This window comes from Sciurus carolinensis, chromosome 3 (assembly GCF_902686445.1).
Source record: "Sciurus carolinensis chromosome 3, mSciCar1.2, whole genome shotgun sequence".
Lineage (NCBI taxonomy): Eukaryota > Metazoa > Chordata > Mammalia > Rodentia > Sciuridae > Sciurus > Sciurus carolinensis.
In genome coordinates this window covers 179,279,916-179,301,236 of record NC_062215.1, presented here as the reverse complement: position 1 = coordinate 179,301,236, position 21,321 = coordinate 179,279,916, and the positions used below count along the sequence as shown (strand labels likewise).

The 21,321-nt window shown below is 48.9% G+C and overlaps 1 protein-coding gene across 6 annotated transcripts in view; it reads left to right on the top strand.

The window, feature by feature from the left end:
* Iqca1 (IQ motif containing with AAA domain 1) overlaps positions 1 to 21,321 on the top strand; it is a 129,337-nt gene that overhangs the window by 3,814 nt on the left and 104,202 nt on the right. For 4 of the 6 annotated variants that reach the window (XM_047545769.1, XM_047545767.1, XM_047545770.1 and 1 more), the window contains exons 2-5: positions 5,618 to 5,942; positions 9,078 to 9,197; positions 12,487 to 12,678; positions 13,540 to 13,611. In XM_047545769.1, the coding sequence (XP_047401725.1) occupies positions 5,618 to 5,942; positions 9,078 to 9,197; positions 12,487 to 12,678; positions 13,540 to 13,611 (709 nt within the window). Of the gene's footprint in view, positions 1 to 5,603; positions 5,943 to 9,077; positions 9,198 to 12,486; positions 12,679 to 13,539; positions 13,612 to 21,321 lie in introns of those variants that run through there. The other 2 variants (XM_047545768.1, XM_047545766.1) reach the window with 1 other exon arrangement.

Below are 21,321 nucleotides of genomic sequence, written 5' to 3'. Positions count from 1 at the left end.
ATGATCCCAAGCCACATTCCCTTCCTGGAGCCTGCAGCACAATGAGGTCCACGCTGGGTCCTGGAAGCTCCACAGGCTGGTGTGGCTGAGGCACGATGGCCGGGCCCCTGGCAGTCCAGTGAGTGACAGGGTGGCCAGCCAATGCCATGTGGAGAAGCATAGACAGGGATGTAGTCTGGGCAGGAAGACAGAAGCCAGAATCAACCCTGGAGAACAGGGCTTGGCCGAGGAGACGGAGCCCTCTCTCAGAGCTGAGGAAACAGGCGCAGGGCTTGTGCCCACAGACCCTGGGCATCGTCCATCAACCACACCCTTCTCCTGACCCCTCCAGACAAGGGGCCCTCGAAAGGCAGCAGGCAAGGAAGAAAGTCTGAAGCCCAATGGCAGAACCTGGAAGGCTTCAGCCACCAGACTGCCATTGGCCAGAAGTTCCATGAGGGCCAGCCCTGCAGTGGCCTAGGGGCCTCCTGCACCTCCACCAGAGGAAGCCCCTGCAGCTGGGCTCTGGGCTGGCCTGCCCCCAGCAACTGCAGCCGTGGGTCCCCAGGGAAGCAGCAGTCCCCTTAGCCCTTCACGCTGCCCTCCTGCACCCCATGCAGGCAGCCTCCTGGCGTAGCGGCGCCCTTACTGCATGGGGTGAGTTAAATGTTGTGGAGTTGATAAGACACCTTTTATTTATCTTGCACTATCTGTCCCACCCCATGTTTAAGAATTCAGGTAGGACCAGAGGCCACCTTCTGCTTATTCTGATATTCTGCATTCTAGAATATGAGGTCTTATCTGGCTCCCACCATGGTAATTTTTAAATATTTAATGTTCTTTATTGGTACTGTCAATGGGATTTCATTTTTCATTTCCCTCTCCGCATTGAGATTGCATGGGTTTTGTCTAAGTCTTTCAGCTCTGCAGTGCTAATTGACTCTGTTACTGAATTCCTTGAATTTTCAGTTGTGCCCTTTACAAGTGGTGTGTTAAAAATCTTTTGAAGCTCTGTTCTTTAATTATTCCTCAAATTTGAGGTGCATCTCCAGCATTTCTCTGGAGAAGCTCTCCTTGGTCCCTGGTTCTAGCACTGTGGTCACCCCTGTCTGCTCCTGGGTCTGTGGAGGGGAGTTTCTCACTCAGGCGTGGGCTGCGAGTTGAATTTCATTGAGCATTTGTGGGAATAAGCCCCAGGTCTCACTGTTCTGCTGAGGGGCTGGGGCTCCCAGCGCGCACTGAGGACACCTGGGCTCTTGGCCTTGGCTAGAGGAGTGAGGCCTTCCGTGTGGCGCTGTGTTCTGTCTGCTGAGAGCTGAGTTCAGGTGGAATCAGCCTGTACTTTTCCTTGTGCTGTCCTGCCAGGTTGAGGTGCTTGAACAGGTGTAGCCTTGCCTTTGTGGTCACTGTTCTTTTGAGGACAGTTTTTGCTGTTGGCCAGTGACATGATTATTAACCACGGATTATGCGAGGAGTGAAATGCCCTGCCCTAGTAGGATCCTAACTTCCCGTAATAACGGTCCCTTCTGTAATAAAGTCATCTTGCAGAATGCCCTTCACTCACAGTGTCTTTTAAACATGACTGAGTTTTGAGAAGCTCGAGCACCCTCGGCTGCGTTCCAAGGGCCGAATTCAGTGTCCTAACGGGGGAGCTGGGGTTGGAGGAGGATTTTGTTGCTTCGAATCTCTCTGTCTTTGTCCTCCTACAGTGGCCACCACACCTGTACCCATGTCTTGTCACCCTTAGTTGCTTTCTTCCTGATGAGCAGAAAGTAGAAAGTTTAGTGGCCAGAGCATGGTCTCTGGAGCCAACTGCCGAGGTACAGAGCCTGCGTTCAGATTTGTGATTTGGGGCAATAAATCCTCTGGCCTCCTGGGGCATAATTGTACCTGCCCGACAGGGACACTGGAAGGATAACCTGAGTTAGCATGTGTAAAGCCCTCAGAACAGAGGCTCACAGCATAAAGACTGAAGCCACCATCAGTGTCACCTGAACCTTGAAACACTCTCACATCAAGGTGCACTTAGACTTTTGGCCAAGAAGATGAAAAACCCACTTGTGGTCACTGCTTCAATAAGCGATTCCTGCAATTTCTTGCTTGCGGGGAAGTCTGGAGCGCTTTGGAGGAAGGGCGGGTGGCAGGTCCGGGCAGTGCTCAGGGATGATGGTGGGCCGAGGGCTGGGGCTGGGGCGGCTGGACTGTAAGTTTATCTGCATTCCTCCTGCGTTGCCTCAAGGGTCAATAAAGGATGGACAAGGCTGTGAGCTCAGGGTGGCAAGAGGAACATTTGAGCGTGTGACGAGAGCTATCAGGGAGGGAGGGACAGCTCATGGAGTGAGAGTCAGTGGAGGCAGGGCAGCAGGCAGGCCTGGGCCCCCTGGCCTCCCCAGCAGCTCCTCAGGAAGCGGGGAGCCCTGGTCTTCCTGAGGGGGCTGAGAATAGAGGGGTGGTCGTAGGTTCACCCTGGGGCATTCACGTGGCCCTTAGCACAGCCCAGGGAGCAGGTGGCTCACGCTGTGGAAGGCAGTCCGGAGGCCAGGCACAGGGCACCCGGATGGGCAGGCAGGAGGATCAAGTGCCCTTGGCCCCCTTGGTCCATCCTCAGCCAGGGAGGGACCACCCTCTCCCCTAAGCACAGGGAGCAACTCATAGACAGCCATTCCCCTCATCCCAAGGAAACCAGTGACAGGCCTGTCACCCTGTCACCATGGGGAGGCCCCTTCCCACACCCTGTGGACCTCCAACTCTTGGATATAAAAGAGTCAGAACCCATCTAAAGCTGGGCCCTCATTTATCTCTACCATGACCGGACGATAGGTCAGGGTGCCACAGGTCAAGCAGACACCTTAAGGTCTGGTAAAGCGGCCAGAGACGAGGCCATGGACAGAGTCAAGGGAGACCAGCAGGGCGGTGTCCTTTGCCAGGTCTGGCAACAGCTGGAGGGAGGCACCCGCCCTCTGCTACCTACCAGAGCGATAGTGGGACTGCACACGCCTCACCAACTTCTCCCACTAGTCAACCCCAGCATGAGGCAAGGGAGCCTGGCGTGCAGGCCGCGAGGCTCAGCCCCAGGCCACGGCTGCACCTGGCTGTGGCCCTCCCTTATGGTCCTGAAGCTCATGGTTGTTGTCTTTAGCTCGAGTTCATTCACCCATTTTTCACTTCCATGTGACATACACAGCAACTGGTGAATATGCCACAATTCCTTCATCTGCCCTTTTACTGACAGACATGGGGTTGTGTCTACATTTTTACTGTTACACCTTTTCTATTCAACATAGTTCTTGAAACTCTAGCCAGAGCAATCAGGCAGGAAAAAGAAATGAAAGGGATACAGATAGGAAAAGAAGTTAAATTACGTGTCTGCTGATGACATGATGCTGTATGTAGAAGACCCAAACACTCCACCAGAAACTTCTAGAGCTGATAAACTCATCAAAGCAGTAGGATACAAAATCAACATACAAAAGTCAATAACTTTCTTATACTCCAGTAATAAATCTGCTGGGAAAGAAATCAGGAAAACTATTCTGTTCACAGTGATCTCAAAAAAATAAAATAGTTGGGAATAAATCAAACCAAGGAGGTAAAAGACCTCTATAATGAAAGTCAGAGAACCCCAAAGAAAAGAAAGTAAAGAAGACCTTAGAAGATGGAAGGACTTCTCATGCTTGTAGATAGGCAGAATTGTCAAAATGGACATGTTATCAAAAGCAATATAATCAATGTAATGCCCATCAAAATACCAATGACATTCATAGAACTAGAAAAAGCAGTCCTAAAATTTGGAAGAATAAAAGACTCAGTATTGCCAAAGCAGTATTGAGCAAGAGTAGTAATGCTGAAGGCCTCACAATACCTGATCTCGTGTACGAAAACCAACTCGAGGTGGATCAAAGACCTGGGAATTAGACCAGAAACTTTGCAACTTCTGGAAGAACACATACGGTCAGCACTCCAACATCTTGACTCAGGCACTGACTTCCTTAACAAGATCCCTGAAGCAAAAGAAATGGGAACAAGAATCAGCGAGTGGCATGGCGTCAGTTTAAAAGGCTTCTGCACAGCAAGCAAAAGAGGAGCATGAAGAGAGAGCCTACTGAATGAGAAAGTCTTCACCAGCTATTCCCCTGGTAGGATTAATATCCAGAAGATATAAGAACGCAAAAAACTTAACACCCCAAAAGGACAATCCTGCCAATAAGTGGGCAAAAGAACTGAACAGACATTTCTTCAAAGGAAGGAAAACAAGCGGCCAACAAATATGTGAAAGAAATGTTTGACATCCTTAACAATCAGGGGAATGCAAATCAAAATGACCTTGAGTTTTCATCCTCTGTCAGAGTGCCAGTCACCGAGAATACAAATAACAAATGCTGGCGAGGATGTGGGGAAAGATACACTCATACACTGTTGGTGGAATTATGAATCAGTACAACCACTGGGAAAGCAGAATGGAGATTCCTCAAAGACTAGGAATGGGACCCACCATGGCCCAGCTATCCCACTCCTGGGTATTTATTCAAAAGAAGTAAAATCAGCACACTGTAGTGATACTGCCACATCAGTGTTTATAGCAGCACAACTCAAAATAGCCAATACAGCCCAGGTGCCCATCAATAGATGAATGGATAAAGAAAATGTGGTATGGATACACAATGAAGTTTTACTCAGCCATGAAGAAGAATGGGATTATGGCGTCTGCTGGTGAATGGATGGAACTGGAGTACATCATGCTAGGTGAAATAAGCCTGGAAAGACACGGTTGGATATTTTCTCTCATGTACAGAAGCTAGAGCAAAATAAGGTGGGGAGGGAGAGCACACCATGAAAATAGAAGGGAGATGAGTGGAGCAGAGGAAGGGGAGGGAGGAGGGACCGAAAAGGGAGGGTCTGCAGAATGAAATTGACCAAGTTGTGCTGCGTTCTTATATGAATATACAGTGGATTGTACACTTATGCATATCTATAAAGCACTGATTAATACAATAATAAATACAGAGAAGAAAGACCAGGAGAGGAAGGAGAACAGGAGAGGGAGGAGAGGAGGGAAATGGAAGTATCAGGGTTTGAAATAGAGCAAATTAAATTCCATGTGTGTGTGACTATGTCAAAATGAACCCGCTATTACGTGTAACTATAGTGCACTAATAAAAACATTTAAAATACTACTCTAATTATCCTCCATGCATGTTTACAAGTTTCTCTGCGATACGGTTGTGTATTCATAGAGTCTGCACATGTTTAACTTTACAAAACAGTGTTGAAGCACTTTCCAGAACGGTTGCTCCAGTTTATACTACATCAGCCATGTATATGAGTCAATCAGCTAACTATTCTAGATCTCAAGTATTTTATCATTTAAATGTGTATAACAATACTGGCTTCACAGTTTTAATAATACTGTCTTCACAGCCTTTTAAATTTCTTATTTGATAATAATAGCAGTGGTCAGATCCAAAACAACACACGTACATCCAAACAGGACATTATTTTCTAAAGATCCTGCAGCCACCAAGTATTGTGAGCTCACGCCTGATCACGTGTTATATTTTGTTATACCAGATGGCAATATGTATGCCTGACAAAATAATTTTTATCTGCTCAATTGTCCAAACCCTATGTCTTCCCTCAGAATGTATAATAAAATGTGGCACCAGACCCAAGAAGCCCTCAATTCTTTGCTCGATAAAGAGTCTCAGAAATTGGTGGAGCAAGAGAAGAATCAGATCTACATCTTCCAGATGTTAGCCACCTTCTTCATAAAGTACGTGCAGATCTTCAGAAACCTGGAGAACATCTATGACCAGATCGTCCACCCACAGAAGCGATTACTGATCCGGAAGATCCTGGATGGGGTGATGGGTCGCATCCTGGAGCTGAAGAATGAAATGGTCGAACTGGAATTAACCGAGTTCCATTATTTTGATGATATTTTGCAGGACCTGAAGTTGGCCCCTGTAAGTATGCTGTTGGCTTCTTTCTTATTAGTTTCTTTTCATTGTTAATATGTATGTGGGTCTGTACCAATATTCTGCAGACTCTATGGACACATTTGCTTAGATTTGTTTGGTGTACTCACAACCTAAATGTTTCCATCACACTGTCCCAGCTAGGGCTCAGTCCCCTTCCTTCTTGAGGTAGGTAGGTGTTTGCATGGTCCTCTGTTGTTAGGAGCTGGGGTGCTGACCCAGGACTGTGGGAGTAGAGTGGGCCCACCTGCCATAAAACCCAGTAACACAAATGTTCCCCATTTCCCTGAGTGTGTCCCGCTTTCTGTGTCCATGGAAAGTTCCTCTGGCCTTTGTTCCCCCCTCGTGTCCTCCTGGGTGGGTGCTGCTGGTTGTTAGTCCTTTATTTCCAGGTGGATGCATCTCCTGCTTTGCTTTGGGCAGGTGGTGGACCAGAGGTTCAGGGCTGTGAGTCTGCAGTCTTGATACCAGTGTGGGTTCTCTTCCCCTTCCTCCTGGAGTCCTCCCTGCTGGCACTTCTAACCCCACACCCTCCTCTGGGCATTTAGCCCCTGCCACTGTCCCTCTGACCTTTGCTGCTAGACCCCCACCCAGGACTTCTGGTGCTCTGTCAGGCTGGGTCTGCAGGGGTCATTGGACATCCCACCACTTAGGGACTATTTGCCCTATGAGCTTACCCTTCATTTTGAAAGGAATGATCCCCAACATAAAATCAAAAGGAGAAAAGGTTTAATTTTCACATTGGGGTTTAGAGTTTCTTCACTTTGGAAGTATTTTGACTTTCCCGAAGTGTCATGCTTCTTTCTGGGATGTACCCCTTAGAATTGTTGGTCAATTTTATCAACATGGATTAAAGAAACTATTGAAATGAATGAATGAAAATGTTCAAGAGCATTCTAAAATGTGTATGACCATAGCATTCATTTATAAGAGCACAGATTAAACCACCATATTTAGCCAGGTGGGTTAACTCACTAGGTAAAATGTGAATGACCTAGGTAAATGTGAAACAACTAGTTATCCAACCATATTCTCAAGTCTAATTAGTAAAATGACATTAAATTTATAAATCCAACTTCAGAAATATTAAATGCAGCTGGATTTAGCTGGGAGCTGCTTCCGTTTCTCCCCTTGTCCACAGCCAGCAGGCCCCTCTCCTTTGTGTGGTCATCTCCTAAAGGCCAGGAGTGGCTGCTGTCATAACAGAAGCCACTGAGCACGAGGAACGTCACACAGGGGCAGACAGCAGCAGGAAGCCTTCTCTCCCTGGAGGCAGGGACTGAGCCGGGGGATGCCATAGAAGTTCACGCAGCCAGGGGTTCGCCCAGCAGCAGTGGCACGGCCAGGACCAGGAGCCAACTTGTGTGCATGTCAGGCTGCAGGCCACCTGGCACCCTCTGCATGTGGCCTGTGTGGCTGTCACTCACACTGACCACAACTCTGTTGGCCAGCACCCAGCTGCTTGTACAGTAGGGCCCTGGGCCCTGTTCGCAGGTGATCCCTCCACTGACAGCCTCTGGGGGGCTGTGCCAGTCAGGGCCTCCCTCAGAGGTTCTGAAACCAGCACAGAGAGAGCCAGACCAGTTTCCATCTCAGGGTATGAACTGTAGTTCCCCAGATATGTAAGGGGTAGAGCCTCGGTCAAGCAGAGGCTCTGAGGAATGGGGGAAGATGCTCTTGGCAAGAAAGAGGGAGAGAAAGCAAGAGAGGAGAAACCAGAGACACCAAGAGAAACAGAGGGAATCAGCAGACCCTAAATCTATTCATCCCTGTTCCACGGGGTCCTCAAAGTCTGTCCAGAAGTGCCCCCTTTGGGCCAAACTATCCCGAGGACTGTTTCTAAACCTTCCCTACTAGGTCCTCCTAATGCAGAGAAGCGTGTGAGAGAGCGGGCTCCCAGGCTTCTGCACTGGAGTGCGCTGGATTCACTCCATAGAGGGCGGGAGGCCCGGAGTCTGTGCACACAGGTGTCAGGGTGGACACCCAGCCCCTCTGTCCTCGCTCCCTGCTCCATTGCTCTGTCAGACCCTAACTGCCAGATCCTAACCATGATTTTGTGGTCCAGAATGGAGCGGATGGAGTCAAGTCAGTAAAATTTGGCCTTAGAATTTGGAACAGTACATTGAACAGTTATTTATTAATAAATAACTTTACAACATGAGATACAAGTGCGGTCATTCCTCTCTGACTGCACACACTCATCCCCTGGACACGCAGCTCACTCCCAGGTCACCTCCCTAACCCCATTAGCCTAAAAAAGCTTGGTGTTCAAAAGCTGTTGCCACCTTCCAGAAGTCCAAGGATACTGTTCTTCCTAGTTCTAAAAATGATACCCCTTTATGCTTTAAAGCTTGTTTAGGAGAATGCCTGTCCAGAATTTTCTGGGTGAGGGGAGTCACAGCCTGAATTGGGGAAGAGGGGAAACTAACCCCAAAGACCTTGGTTTGCCCAGTCAGCTGGTCTACCAGGAAGCAGGCAGGCAGGATGGACAGAGTCTGGGATCATCTTCTCACTGGGCCAAGGGCCTGAGTCCTTGAATAGCACTTCTGTATTCCTGATCATTGAACTTAGACTCATAAATATTGAATTGGCCTCCACTAGTTTGAAATATTTGGTAGTATTCTTCACACAAGTGAAGATACTTTCCATGTCAAACACAAGTTTCCTAATAAAGCAAATTAATTTTGCAACTAATTTTCAAATAAGGAATTTAAGTAAAACCAAATTATTAGTAAAGATTACAGTTCTCTGCCTACGAATGTCCAGTAGTGCTCATGATAATTTGTTAGGTTTAGTTCAAAGATCTGTATACCCTGCCTGGTTTGAATAATTATTTTAGAGACTGAGAGAACATTATGTTTCTTTAAAGAAATTCCTGAAGTACTTCTGAGCTCATCGAAGCCTTGTTGATGTGAATTCCCGAGGTTGTAGTCAGCATCGCCCTTCTGTTTGTATCTCCTTGGGATAATGGCTTCTCTGAGCTCCGCTGCCTCTTGGCCTCCTGCGCGAGATGGGCAGGGCCCCAGCTCCTTTCTGTGCTCCTCCTTACTGCTGATTTTCAGGAACCCTGAGTCCTGGAACCATGGCTAAAATGCTTTTCTGCTTCCCTTTTCCCTCCTCCAGCAACAGTTGGATATTCCCATACCCAAGTATTTTTTGAAGGAGAAAATGGAAGTAATAAAAGAAAGACAGAAAATCCTTGCTCAGATATTAGCTGACAGTGGATTGGATGCAACTGGCATGGTTTGTATCATTTTAACACGTTTTTTCAGTAATCTGTATAACTTCTGTCTCTTTCTTCTGCTCCCTATTGTGTGAGAAACAATTAGCTTGTTCGATTTGAGGTGTTACCCCTCTCCCTTCATTATGCACAGCACAGAAGAAGTGGTGTAACTTTTGGATGTACTTTTGGTGACATGTAATCATTATTTTCCAAGGGCTTAGAAATAGAGATCAAAATGTGATGCTTCATTGGCTAAATTGTGATCTCTCAGACTAAGTGGATTATCATCTCAGGTTAACAGGCCTTCTCAAGTCCACCTAGCTCAAGTCAGAAGCTAAATGCCATTCATATAAAGTGACTCAGTGCCAACATGACTTACTGGGAACTTGAAAACTCTGGTGCTTTCTCAAATGCTCGTTGACCTTTGTTAACTCCAAATTGAGTGACACTTGAATCTCCTGGAATGGAGGATCTGTGGGGAAGAGAAAGGACATCTTTAAAGATCCCCCAGAGAGCCCAGAGCAGGGTCCAGACAGCTCTCAGCCCCACGCCTCCGCCTTCCACTTCCACAGCTGAAGACCTGACTCCGGTCCCCTTCTCTGGATTCCTACAATTATCCCTCCATACAGCCTTCCCTGGGGGCAGGTGTGGTCCTTTTCTGCTGGTCCTTCCCACATGGCCCTGCCTGTCCACCTCCTGGAATGTCTACTAATGCATGTCATTGACTCTTGCTGACTGTGAAGTTAGTGCCCCGATCCCCTGGCTGATCCTTCTGGCCCGTGCAGCAGGACAGTAGTTGACCATCCAAACTGGGGCACCTCAAGTGAAAGGGCACTGCAGGTGACACGGAGATGGTGGGTGAAGACCAGGGTGCAACAGCAAGAGCGGCACGTGGGATCCTCCTGTAGATGGGTCCCACTGGGCGTCATACCCTGGCATGGTGCCTAGGAAGATCCAGGTGTCTTCCAGGGATGGCAGGGGCCGAGGTGCTGCCGGGGGCAGGTGACGCGTAGCTGAATTTTCCCACTTAGCTGCATGCGGGCTTGCTCTTTCCCTGACGCGTTCCAGTCAAAACAGCTCCCATTCTGCAGCGCCCAACTTGATACAGCATCCTTGCACAAACCTTCCCTGACCCCCAACCCCAGATGATGGTGAGTTCCGTGTCCCTGCCTGGACTACTGGCCCCTCTTCTACACTGTGAATTCCTTGAGGTCAGTTCCAAGGCCAGCTTGCGTGGGGGTCCTGCAGCCTTCTTTCCAGCCTGGGCTCCTGTGTCTGCGCTTTCTGTCTGTGCACCTGCCCGAGCGAAGCACTGGGACATCATCTGTTCCCCCAGAGCAACACTGTGCCCCAGGTAGCCATCAGCAGTGCAGAATTGATCCGAGGTTTTCTCAGGGAAGTGGAGAGGGCGATGGATCTCATTGTGCACGCAGACGACGGCAGGCCCTAGACATTCCTCTTTGCTGTCTGTCCTGCCCAGTGTCCCTCTTGGATTGTGCCAGGTGGGCACTGGGGAGGTTCCTCTCCCTTCCCTCGCTCAGCACCCCTCCACGGCAGCCCCTCACCTCCGCTGGGCAGGGCTCGCCTCCAGCCTGGCCTCAGTTCAGCATACCTGGGCTCAGCACAACACAAGGCTCCCCCGACTTTCACACGCCCTTCGCTGTCCCTCGAGCCCCAGGCTCACCCTTAGCAGCTTGTTTCTTCAAGGTATCCGCAGGGCACACCAGAGGAGAACGCTGGGAAATGACGGTCACTGTCTGTCTTCCGTGGACGTCAGGCAGACTGCGCAACGTCCCTTGAACAGGGCTCTTCAGTAATGGCTGAGGGTGTCGGAGTGACAGCTGGGAACCCGAGGGGATACGCAGGGCCCTTCCACTCTCCAGGCGTCCTCCCCACCCGATTAACACCACAGTGATGCTGGGCTTCCTCTAACACGCAGAGCGCGCTGTTGGAGATGTGTGCTTGCTGCACGGGCCGAGCAGCAGAAGCTCACGTAGAACACGCGGGTGAACGGGCACCCCGTAGGCAACCGAGGGGCACCTTGAGGGGGCCGCAGATGGCTCAGTGAAGGAGGGTCAGACCCTGCTGCAGGCAGCTTCACACTTACTGCCTCTCTCAGCCTCAGCTTTCGTACCAGTCAAGTGGCCACAGAAGCGCCTGCCTTTGGCCTTGCTTTAGTGAATCTGAAGAGCTACATGGGAAAAGCATCTGGCACCTGAAGGCTCCCTGTCCTTCCTGCTCTTCCCTGCACCCTCCTCGTCCCTTGTAACTCCAGGTGATAAATGGAGCAGCCCACTCCTGAGACCCTGATGTCCCGCGTCACTGCCCTGGAGGCCTGGAAGCAGACCCCACCTGTGCCTGCTGTGGTTCTGCCCTCACCCTCTCATGGACACCCCACCACAGCAAGGCCACCTGCACAGCCTCTCCCTTGCTCCCGGACAGCAGTGGGCCCTCACCCCCCAGCCCTCTCCGAGCTCACAGGAGCCTGTGGGTGCCCCAGGCGCTTGCTTTTGTCCCTCTTCCCCCAAAATGTCATGGCCACTTGCCTGACTTTGTCACCACATACCCCACCTGAGATTCTCACAACCCTTGTGAATTCTAATGACACTTGTCACCACATTTGGATGTTTTAAATGCAAATTTATGAGTCCTGGAAGACATTTCATATGTAAAATTAAATGCTCCTGAAATAATTTAGCTTTGGCCATGTTCACTGGATCAGTCCGTAATTGATTTTAAACCAGCATTTTTATCTGACATGTATTTTTAAAATTCTCATATTAGTGATGTGGGCTTTTTTGGTTATGAATGGGTTCTTTTTATTTTTCTGCATGTTTCTTTGGCATTTTTCAAATACAGTAGTCATCACTTATCCAAGACCCCAAGTGAGTGCCAGAACCATGGCCAGTAACAATCCTACATATACTGTTTTTTTCCAATACATATATTCCTATCACGAATTTTAATTTACAAGTTAGGTAATGTCTGTTTCTACTTGAAGTTAATGACGTATTGGTGGTGGTTTCGAGCATTTCTGAGTCCCTTCGGTTTCTAGTGTGACTCGTCGCCAACTTAAACTGTTGTGGCTTGAGTTACTATTTTGTTTGGAAGGCTAGCGGAAATCTGCGATCCTTGAACTTGGGATCACAACATGAGCATGGCCGAGTATCCCCGTAGGCCTGATTCACTGGCAGGCAGATAGTGCTGGGCAGCCTCCAGTGAGCAGGGTGTGTCGGAAGGAAGCAGTCTCGTTTGGACACATCTAAATGTTTAATTATTCTGTTTTTGTTTTGTTTTGTTTTGTTTTAGAAATCCACAGTAAAGAGCATGCCCTTGGAACGGGCTGTTAAACTAATCCAGATTGCTGAGCGGGCACGGCAGGGTCGCCTGAGAGCCCTGTTCATGAAGCAAATCTACCTGCAGGAGTACAGAGCCAAGCAGGCGAGGCTGCTGGGAGAGAAGGTGGCAGATGCAGGGGCCGCCGCACTCCGCATCCAGAAGGTACGCACACAGGGTCCAGCAGCTGGGCAGGGAGCGTCCCACACAGGTGGAGAGACGCTCCAGGTTGAGGGGTGGGTGCTGAAAGTCAGAGTGCCCAGTCCTGCCTTCGGTAGAGCTGGATTTCATTAATACTTTCCAGAAGGATTCATTAGTGGTTTCCCTGGGGAAACTTAACTAAACTCGGTCATATTTTAATTTTTTTATTCTAAGTAAGTATTAAACACAGGGTATTTATTCACATGTATTTAGAAAAAAAAACACTGCTCATGATTGTTGGAAAAATGTTGCTAAAATTCAGTGAGGATATAAATCCTTAATGGATATTTTAAAGTACATTCATGCATAGACATAATCACAGAAGGGAGGGGAAAGATCAAGACTCGCAGCTTGCAGGAGAGCATGCCTCTCTAAAGTCAGAACAGTGGCATGCCTGCCAGGAGTGGCCCTGGGCACTGACAGAGGAGCGCCACTGATTTGTACCCACCCGAGCCAGAAACAGTCCTGGGGAGCTTCTGTGCTGTGTCTCCCCGCGTTCCTTTGGAATTTTTCTTCTGAAACCCTGAAGCACCACCCTTAGATCTAGCCTCACTCTCCTGCCATCTAGAAGTTTCTCTTGAAGAAACCTAGGTAGAGGAACTTCACAAAGGAGAGCAATAGTTCATTTCTGTGATCTGATATTTTCTTCTTTAAAAAATTTTTGCCTTCAATCACACGGGAAAAAGTAGTGCATTAACACACCCATGTGCTACCTGGGGTTTATGACCATCAGGACCTTTGGAATGTGCCCTTACATGGGAGAAGGAGCATGATAGTGTCCCCTCTGCTCAGGTGTTAACCAAGCAACCGTGCGTCTGCCCTCAGGTTTGGCGAGGTTTCCATCAGTCCAAGAGGACCGAGAAGGAGAGAGAAGAGGAGATGATATTCCTGGGTATGGTGAGTGTCCTTGCAGACAGGACCTGGTTTCTGAGCCAGCACACTCCGGAAGACGGAGTCTTCCCTGACTTTTTGAGGGAAGAAGGGAAAGCAAACTAGTGACTTGAGAGAACAGAGGCACCTTCGTGTACAGAGCCCCCTGCCCCCTGGGGCCTGGAGAGGTCAGGGTTGTATCCTTCTGGTGGTTCTGTGTAGGTGCCGGTGCTCCAAGCGTGGCCTCAGGCCACATGCGGTCCCTGCTGGCCCTCCTGTCTGATGCCAGCAGTGGCAGTCGATTGCTTTACCAGTGTGGGAATGTGGTCTTCCGTGTGCCACTCTCTTTGTGTTTAGTGTCATGACTTGATGTGCATCCCTTCCCTCACTTCTAGAGATCAGTCAAGTTGTCACCAGCACAGCCAGTGTGACCAGCCCTTTGCTGTGTGAGTGACCATAAACACAACCATTTAAGCCATATTTTAGTGGGATTTTCTCATCTGAATATTAAATTTTATTTTCTGGGAGTTTAGACTTAAATTTAAAGATCTAGCCAGTAGCATTAAGCATGGACAAAATCTGTCACCCCAGTGGCGGGGGGATGGGGGGGGGTCTTCCAGGAACTGCTATGTGATTTTCATCAATTTCATGACAGCACTCTCTAAGTGACAGCTGACCCAGCGAGTCTGTTAGTGGGGCATAGTCCACCTTCCTGCGGCCCTGTTCCTGGCCTGCCCACTGGCGCTCTGGCCCCCTGCCTGGCCTCTGGTCAGCACTGGGGTATTCTGTTGGAGGAAGGAATCAGGTCCATGGTCCAACAACATGGAAGCACCCACTTTCCTGGTGAAGGACGCAGTGTCCTTGTGTTTACAGAGTCTCAAATCAAGAGACCAAGCTTCCTGTTCAACAAACACAGGAAATCACACCAGAGTAGCATGCAGGAGCCGCCAGATACCTCAACTGAATCACCTAGGTTCTTGAGCTCCCTTCCATCTTGGCACTTACTTTTAGAGAGGGGGTGCCCGGGCTGCAGTCCATTCCCTGGTTTTCATTTGTTTGGGGCTGCTGCCAGAATCCAGTGGTCAGCACCTACTGCCCGTCTTTGGAGACTCTTGTGGTTTAGGAATTCACTGGGTGGAATATCATTCAGCTGTGGGAAGGAAGGAAGTTCGTCACACACGTGGCAGCATGGCGAACCTTGAGGACATTGTGCCCAGCAAAATAAGCCAGTTACACAAAGGCGCATGCTCCGTTCTTGCAGTTCCCGAGGCGTCTGGGTGGACACAGACCCCGGAACAGCACGGGGTGGTGGCTGCGGGGCCTAGGGGAGTGGGCATAGCAAGTCTCTGTGTGCAGGTAGGTCCTCAAGCCCGGTGAACTAGTTAACCCCACTTAACCACCTACCCACACTAGAGCAAGGTCAAGATAGATTTTAAGTTATATGGGTATTTTTTTTTTGCCACAATTAAAAGGTTTTTAAATTTCCACTGGGCCACTAAAATGTACTGAAATGAGTCTATTTGGATCTCAGCTACTTGCAAACTAAAAATTAAATGAGTTGCTCCTCTAGTCCGTTGTTGAATCTAAGATGTCTTCAGTTGTAAGATGCATCATTATTTTCAGTGGCCACTAAGAAAATAAGTGCTTCTAAATAAACCAAAGCACACCCTTGATGGTAAGGTGCATCCATCCCTAATTCAGAAACATTAAGTGGTGAAAATGTCCATCTTAAAACTGGTGAAACAGGGTGAGTTGCATCTGTCATATTAGCCAAAATAAGAAGGCTTGCAAATGATAATTGTGAACAAAGCGTGATGAGCTCCCTTGACTGAGCCTTTCTGGAAGCCAGTCAGCAGGTGCAGCTAGATCCTTAGGATACTTACGTCCTTCACCCTCGACTCCTGTTTCCAACCTGACATCATCAGAAACAGAGATCCATGTGCAGAATAGTTCTCTGCAGTATCCTTTCTATTACTGAAAAATTGGAAATGGCCAATTCTATTGTTCTAGAGTGGGCAGGTAGCTGAATCGTGGTGGCCTTACGTAAGATGGTTTCATGCCAGCATTAAGAAATACATTTCTGACTAAAGTTTGATGATGCAAAAATGTTCAAGGTGAAAATCCAGGGTTTAGAACTCGAGCGCGACTCCAGCTAAGGCAGCACACACAGCTACGCACGTGGGGAGGAAAGGAAATTGCCCAGTGAATAGGGCTCTTGTCAGCGGGTGACGCCGGAAGATGATGGTATTTTCTAAGCTGGTCAAACTTTACTTTATGAACTAGAAAACACACCTCTTAAAGTAAGCAGGTGGCAGTCAGCGTCAAGGTCTCTGGATTGGTTGGCGGGCCTGGCAGGTGGGTGGGTAAGGAGGTGGCAGGGTGAGTCTGCGGGAAACAGGGAAGCAGGGCGTGGATATGGGACATAAAGGTAAGCATGGTAGTTATGTCCAGTTCTCTACTTAAAAAATTAAATCAGCAGTCAAAATATTTGGTGTAAAGTACTCCGATTGAACAAGAAATTGTACCTCAGCTGCAGTTTTGACTCGGCGACTTCTGTTTAAGTCGCCTTTCCTTCTCCTTGAACTCAGTCTACAGTTTACCACTGTGTGCACATGCCAGAAACCTAGGCAATGGCCAGACACGATCCTTTCATCCTCGAGTCTCAGTAGTTCACACTGATAGCGTACAGACGTAAAATCACATGCCGTTTGGTGTTTCAGCTTTGTCTCGTTGCTTACACGTGCTCTGCTGGAATGAAAGGTGCTTGCCTGTTTCTGAACACAAGAAGGGCTTGTCTGCATTTCCATGGGGCTTTCCTCAGCGAGCTTCCTCCTATGATAGCACGTGTTCTCGTGAAACCTTACACCAGTGAGAAATGTATGGATCCAATCCTTAAGGAATGTTATCTGCTGTTCACTGGCTGTTGACCGTAAAAAATCCATTACCCCGAATCCAAGATGTGTTTTAGTTGACGCATCTTCCACTCTATCACTGCTGAGGAGATTGCCTACTCCTCTTTAAACCTCATTTCTCCCTCGGTTCCTGTTGTTCCATTATGCCAGCGTGAAGGCCATTGACTTACCAGGTCAGAACTGCATCCGTGTCTCTAAGAGACCCTGGCCTGCTCTCAGGAATGACTGTTTAGTAACAGGACAAGATTCCGAGCAGAAGACGCCATTGCACCTCAACTCCTGACCACACGTTTCCTTTGTCACTTCTCATAAATGGGTTTTTTTAATGTGGCCATTTTAAATATTCATATTCTAAAATCTACAAAGGAAGATGAACAGCGCTCTAAACTCCCATGTGCGGTCCTTGTGATTGGCAGAGCCACTAGAGTGGACTGAGTGGAAGGAACCTAATGAATCCCAGAGGCCCTGGAGCCCTGTGTTTTGTCACCCTAAAGCCACTGACATCTGCACTGTAATAAGGAACCCTGGGGGACACGTCCTGAAGAGGAAGCCCTGGCTCTGCACCCTCGTCTGACTCCTGGAAGTGCCATGAAACCCTGCTCACCTTCAGGTTCGGACCTGAGACGAGCTGCATTCTGGTTGCTTTTTGGCCCATGTAGACTTCTTTCTCATGAGCAAATAACCCCTGGCTCGAGCTCAGGTGCCCCAGTGAGTGTGGCTCCTTCCAAGGGCCTGTGCCACAGTGTCCCCGTCCCGTCATCCCCACGGTGTCCTTGGGTTCCTCATTGGGACCCACCATCATGGCCGAAGTGGGCGAAGGATCTGGATGAAGTGCTTTCATGATCACACTTGAATTTCAGTCAGAACTAAATTGTCCACTTGATCATGTGGATTATTTGTCCTGTTTAGCTCCAAATGACGTTTGATTGTTTCCAAAAAATTAATTGATTCTCAACAAACAGATCTGCTATGACCTTCTGTTTTGCTTTCTTCTTGTTTGATTCTAATTTTTAAATGTAGAAGAGCTATTCCCAAGTGTCCCGGGAGGCAGCATGCCAGCCGCGAGTGTGTGTGCTCGCACCAGCTTGGAGGGCTCGTCCTGCCGCAGGCACAGTGGGAGAGCCAGGCCAGGGCGGCCAGCAGGGCACTGCTCCAGAGAGGACTCTGTGCTGCCGCGGTGGAGGGGCCTGAGCAACATGCCCACCCTCCCTGCCGCCTCAGTCTCCTCCTCTGTGAGGTCAGGGCAGTGCTGCCTGGTTAGGACTCAGTGAGGGACTGTGGGTGAGGCACAGCCTGCAGTGTGGACAAGGTGCCCCTTCAAGAACCAGAGTCTTGGAAAACTGTGACACGTTGTCATGACACTTGAATAATTTGTGGAATGACAAACAACATCTAGAGGTATGATAAATTTTCTATTTAACAAAATGCAAAATATTTCAAAATGAGTTCTTGCATAAAATACATGTGCAAATGCTTTCCCAGCAGACAATGCCCTGCACGCCGCATCTGTGAAGGGGAGTCACTCTGTGGAAAGCTGGGTCTGCCAAAGCCCCCAGGGCTGCATCCGACCTGCTGTCCCTGATCCAACCCCAGCGGGGGAGGCATTCTGGAGACGCCTAAGGCAACAGGTGCGGCCCCACACCACGCTGGCTGTGTGCACGGGAAGAGGTCTGCAGACACCAGGAGCAGCCCTGCCTGGCACAGCTGTCTACGGACGCCCTGGGCGAGGAGGCCGGAACTCCAGAGGGTTCCCAGGAGAATCTACAACCTCAGAAGCCCACTTCCGGAGACTCAGAAAGAAAAGGAAAATCACCACTTTCTTTTCTATCAAATGGAATTTTACAACCTAATTCCCTGGGAACCTTTTGATTGTGATTTCAAGTCTTATTTTTATATTCTTATTATGTCTTCTTATAAAAACTATTATTATTATTCTGCTTATTTCTTGCCCCAGTCTCCAGGTCATGGAAACTAAATAGCCAAATTAGTTGCCCTCCCACGTCCGTGGTCCCAGGGGTCCTTCCCTCACTCTGGGGCAGGACACCTGCCCTTACCAGTCTCCTGCCAGGGCACGTGGCTCAGTCCCTGGTGCGCTTGGGAGTGTGACCGTGGCCGCGACCCAGAGCCAGCGCCCTCCAGGGTGCAGTGCATGCTGTTCCCAGCACTGGGCCGGCGGCACCACTGTGTCTATGCGCCTGTGCAGTCAGGGGTGACGGTGGCGGTGGGCTCGGGTGCCAGGGTGGCACAGTCGGCCCTGGAGAAGTAGCTGTGAGTCACAGCAGTCGCAGCGCCAGCCTGTCACATCATTCAAAATTAAGAAATGACCACGTTTTGGCTCAAGTTAGAAAAGGACAAGGAGGCCAGGTCACCATCCGGGCGAGGCACCCGACACGGGCACTGTCGCACCTGGCCAGAAAGCGGGGCATGCAAGGCTTGCAGGCAGCTCAGCAGTAGCCCTTAAAATCACAAAAGCTCATTTTCTAAGAAAGTGTCATGTATAGTGCCCATGAAATCCACTCCAGCCAGCTGTGAGTCAGAGGAAACCTGATGGCAAAGAGGTAGCAAAGTGTCACGCCATGTGCTTGTGCAAGAACGTCAATGTATAATCGCGACACACCAGTGAAAACAGGAAGAAGAACAAAGCCTGGGGGCAGATGGCTCAGGCAAACCCCAGTCTGCTATTTCCTGGCTGTGTGACCCTGGGCGAGTTACCAGATCTCTCTGTGCCTGTTTCTTCATATATGAAATGAAGCTAATAATGCTACTTACTGTATAGAGTTGTGATGAGGAATAAATGACATAACACCTGTGAGCCACTTAAAATTGTGCCTGGCAAACCTCAAGTGCCCTCAAAGTTTTCATTTCAAAACAATTTTAGCCAGGCACAGTGGCACATACCTATAATCCCAGTGGCTAGAAAGGCTGAGGTAGGAGGATCGCAAATTTGAAGCCAGCGTGAGCATCTTAGTGAAGCCCCAAGCAACTTACTGAGAACCTGTCTCAAAAGAAAAAAAAAATTAAAACAGGTCTGGGAAGTGGCTCAGTGGTTAAGCTCCCCTAGGTTCAATCCCTGGTGCAAAAAAAAAAAAAAAATTAAAGCAGGACACAGTAGCAGATGACATCTCCACCACCATGAATTATAAATTCAGTAATACTACTTTGGTCCTAGTTTCTAAAAAAGCTAATTTTTAGAACACTAGTTTTTTAAAGAAATTAGACTTAATGAACTAGAAAAATATTTTAGATCACTGACAGTGTCGTACTTGCTAAAATTGCAGTTTCTAAAACAAAGATGCCCGGAGCGCACGCTCCATGCTTGCTGCCTGCGTTCTCTGCAGCCTCCTGAGCGGGCCTGTCAATCAGCACCCGCGCAGGCGCACAGACCACGGCCTGGCCAAAGACAGGCCGAGTGGCTAGGCCCTTCGCCTGCAGCGCCCCTGACCCCACACCATCTTGAATGGACCAACTGAGGTGCGGGACGTCCGCAGCGTGAAGTCCTCAGGCGCACAAAGGTCAAGCAGGGTCGTGGGGCACCCACCTGGATGGCCTGGGCATGCGTTTGTGCATGCCCGCCGACCACCTGGACAGGCTGCAGCCCAGGGCTGCCCGCTGGTCAGCGCCCCTCGGAGACGGCGAGAGCTGGCCCTCAGCCTCGTGCTGGGGATCGCGACCCCTCGCCACTCCCGCGCTTCCTCCAGCGACCCCTCTACCAACCCCCAGGAGCACCTCCAGGAAGCCGCCAGCGTCCCGCCTCTTATTTGCAAGTGTGTCTGGGACTGATAATTCGAACAGTGTTTCATTTGGACCGATGTCCATTTTCTCTTCCTAATTTGAACGAGGAGTTTTAAAGACAAAGCCCATCAAACATTAGCTAAGCATTTTAAGTTAATGGACCATGTCGTCCTATTTGCCCACAAACTCAGGAAGCATCATATTATGTCCTATTTTTACAGCGACATCAATTATTAATATGTATATTTTTGCTGACAGAGGACCTTGCTATAAATGTGGGTTTCGTTATCCCGTTCTGGGTCATTAACAGTGGAAAGCTTGTAAATATAATGGTTTATTCACATGGGAAGCCTTCATTAAGATGCATTATTCTATAGCTGATGCATTTCAATATAGAGCATGTTATTGTGTTCTCTGGCTCCCTTTAATATTCACAATTTATTTTTAAATGAGTTACTCTTTATGCCACGAGTTAGCAAATTTGAATTCTGTGTGACCAAAGTTGCTAAAGAGGAAAAGATGTTTTAGCCTAAAGGAAGAGGTGCCCTTTAACATGGGACCTAAATACATTCTAACCTTTGAATTCAAAAACAACTAGTGAAGGAAGCCCCAAATGACCAGATGCATTTCTTTGTCATAGAAAGTCTACACTGAGAAACACACACAGATGCACACGGAACCACACAGCATGGCATAGCAGGAGACGGAATCCCAAGAGCTGGGAACCTTACTGCTGGCTCCTTCATTGACACCGAAGGATGAAAAAGGCGCCCTCCACTTTGAACCTCTGTCTCCTCATCTGTTCAATCCTCATGCTCTCATTTCTCCCTCCAAAGGTGGATGTGAACGTCAGTGAGGAGATGAGGTGAAGGAACATGCGGGGCCAACGTTAACCCTACGACTTGTGACGGTGGGGTTGACGGGAAATGCCAAGGAGCTGAGCATTTTGTTTGGATCCTGGAAGTTTAGGAAGTCTGCTGATCACATCTTACAAAGCTGTTGAGAAGACATTAACCAGATTCACAGGCTCAGTCACTGGCTGTGGGGATGAAAGGAGAAAGGCCCTGCTTGAGCAGTGTACGCACCAGGAAGG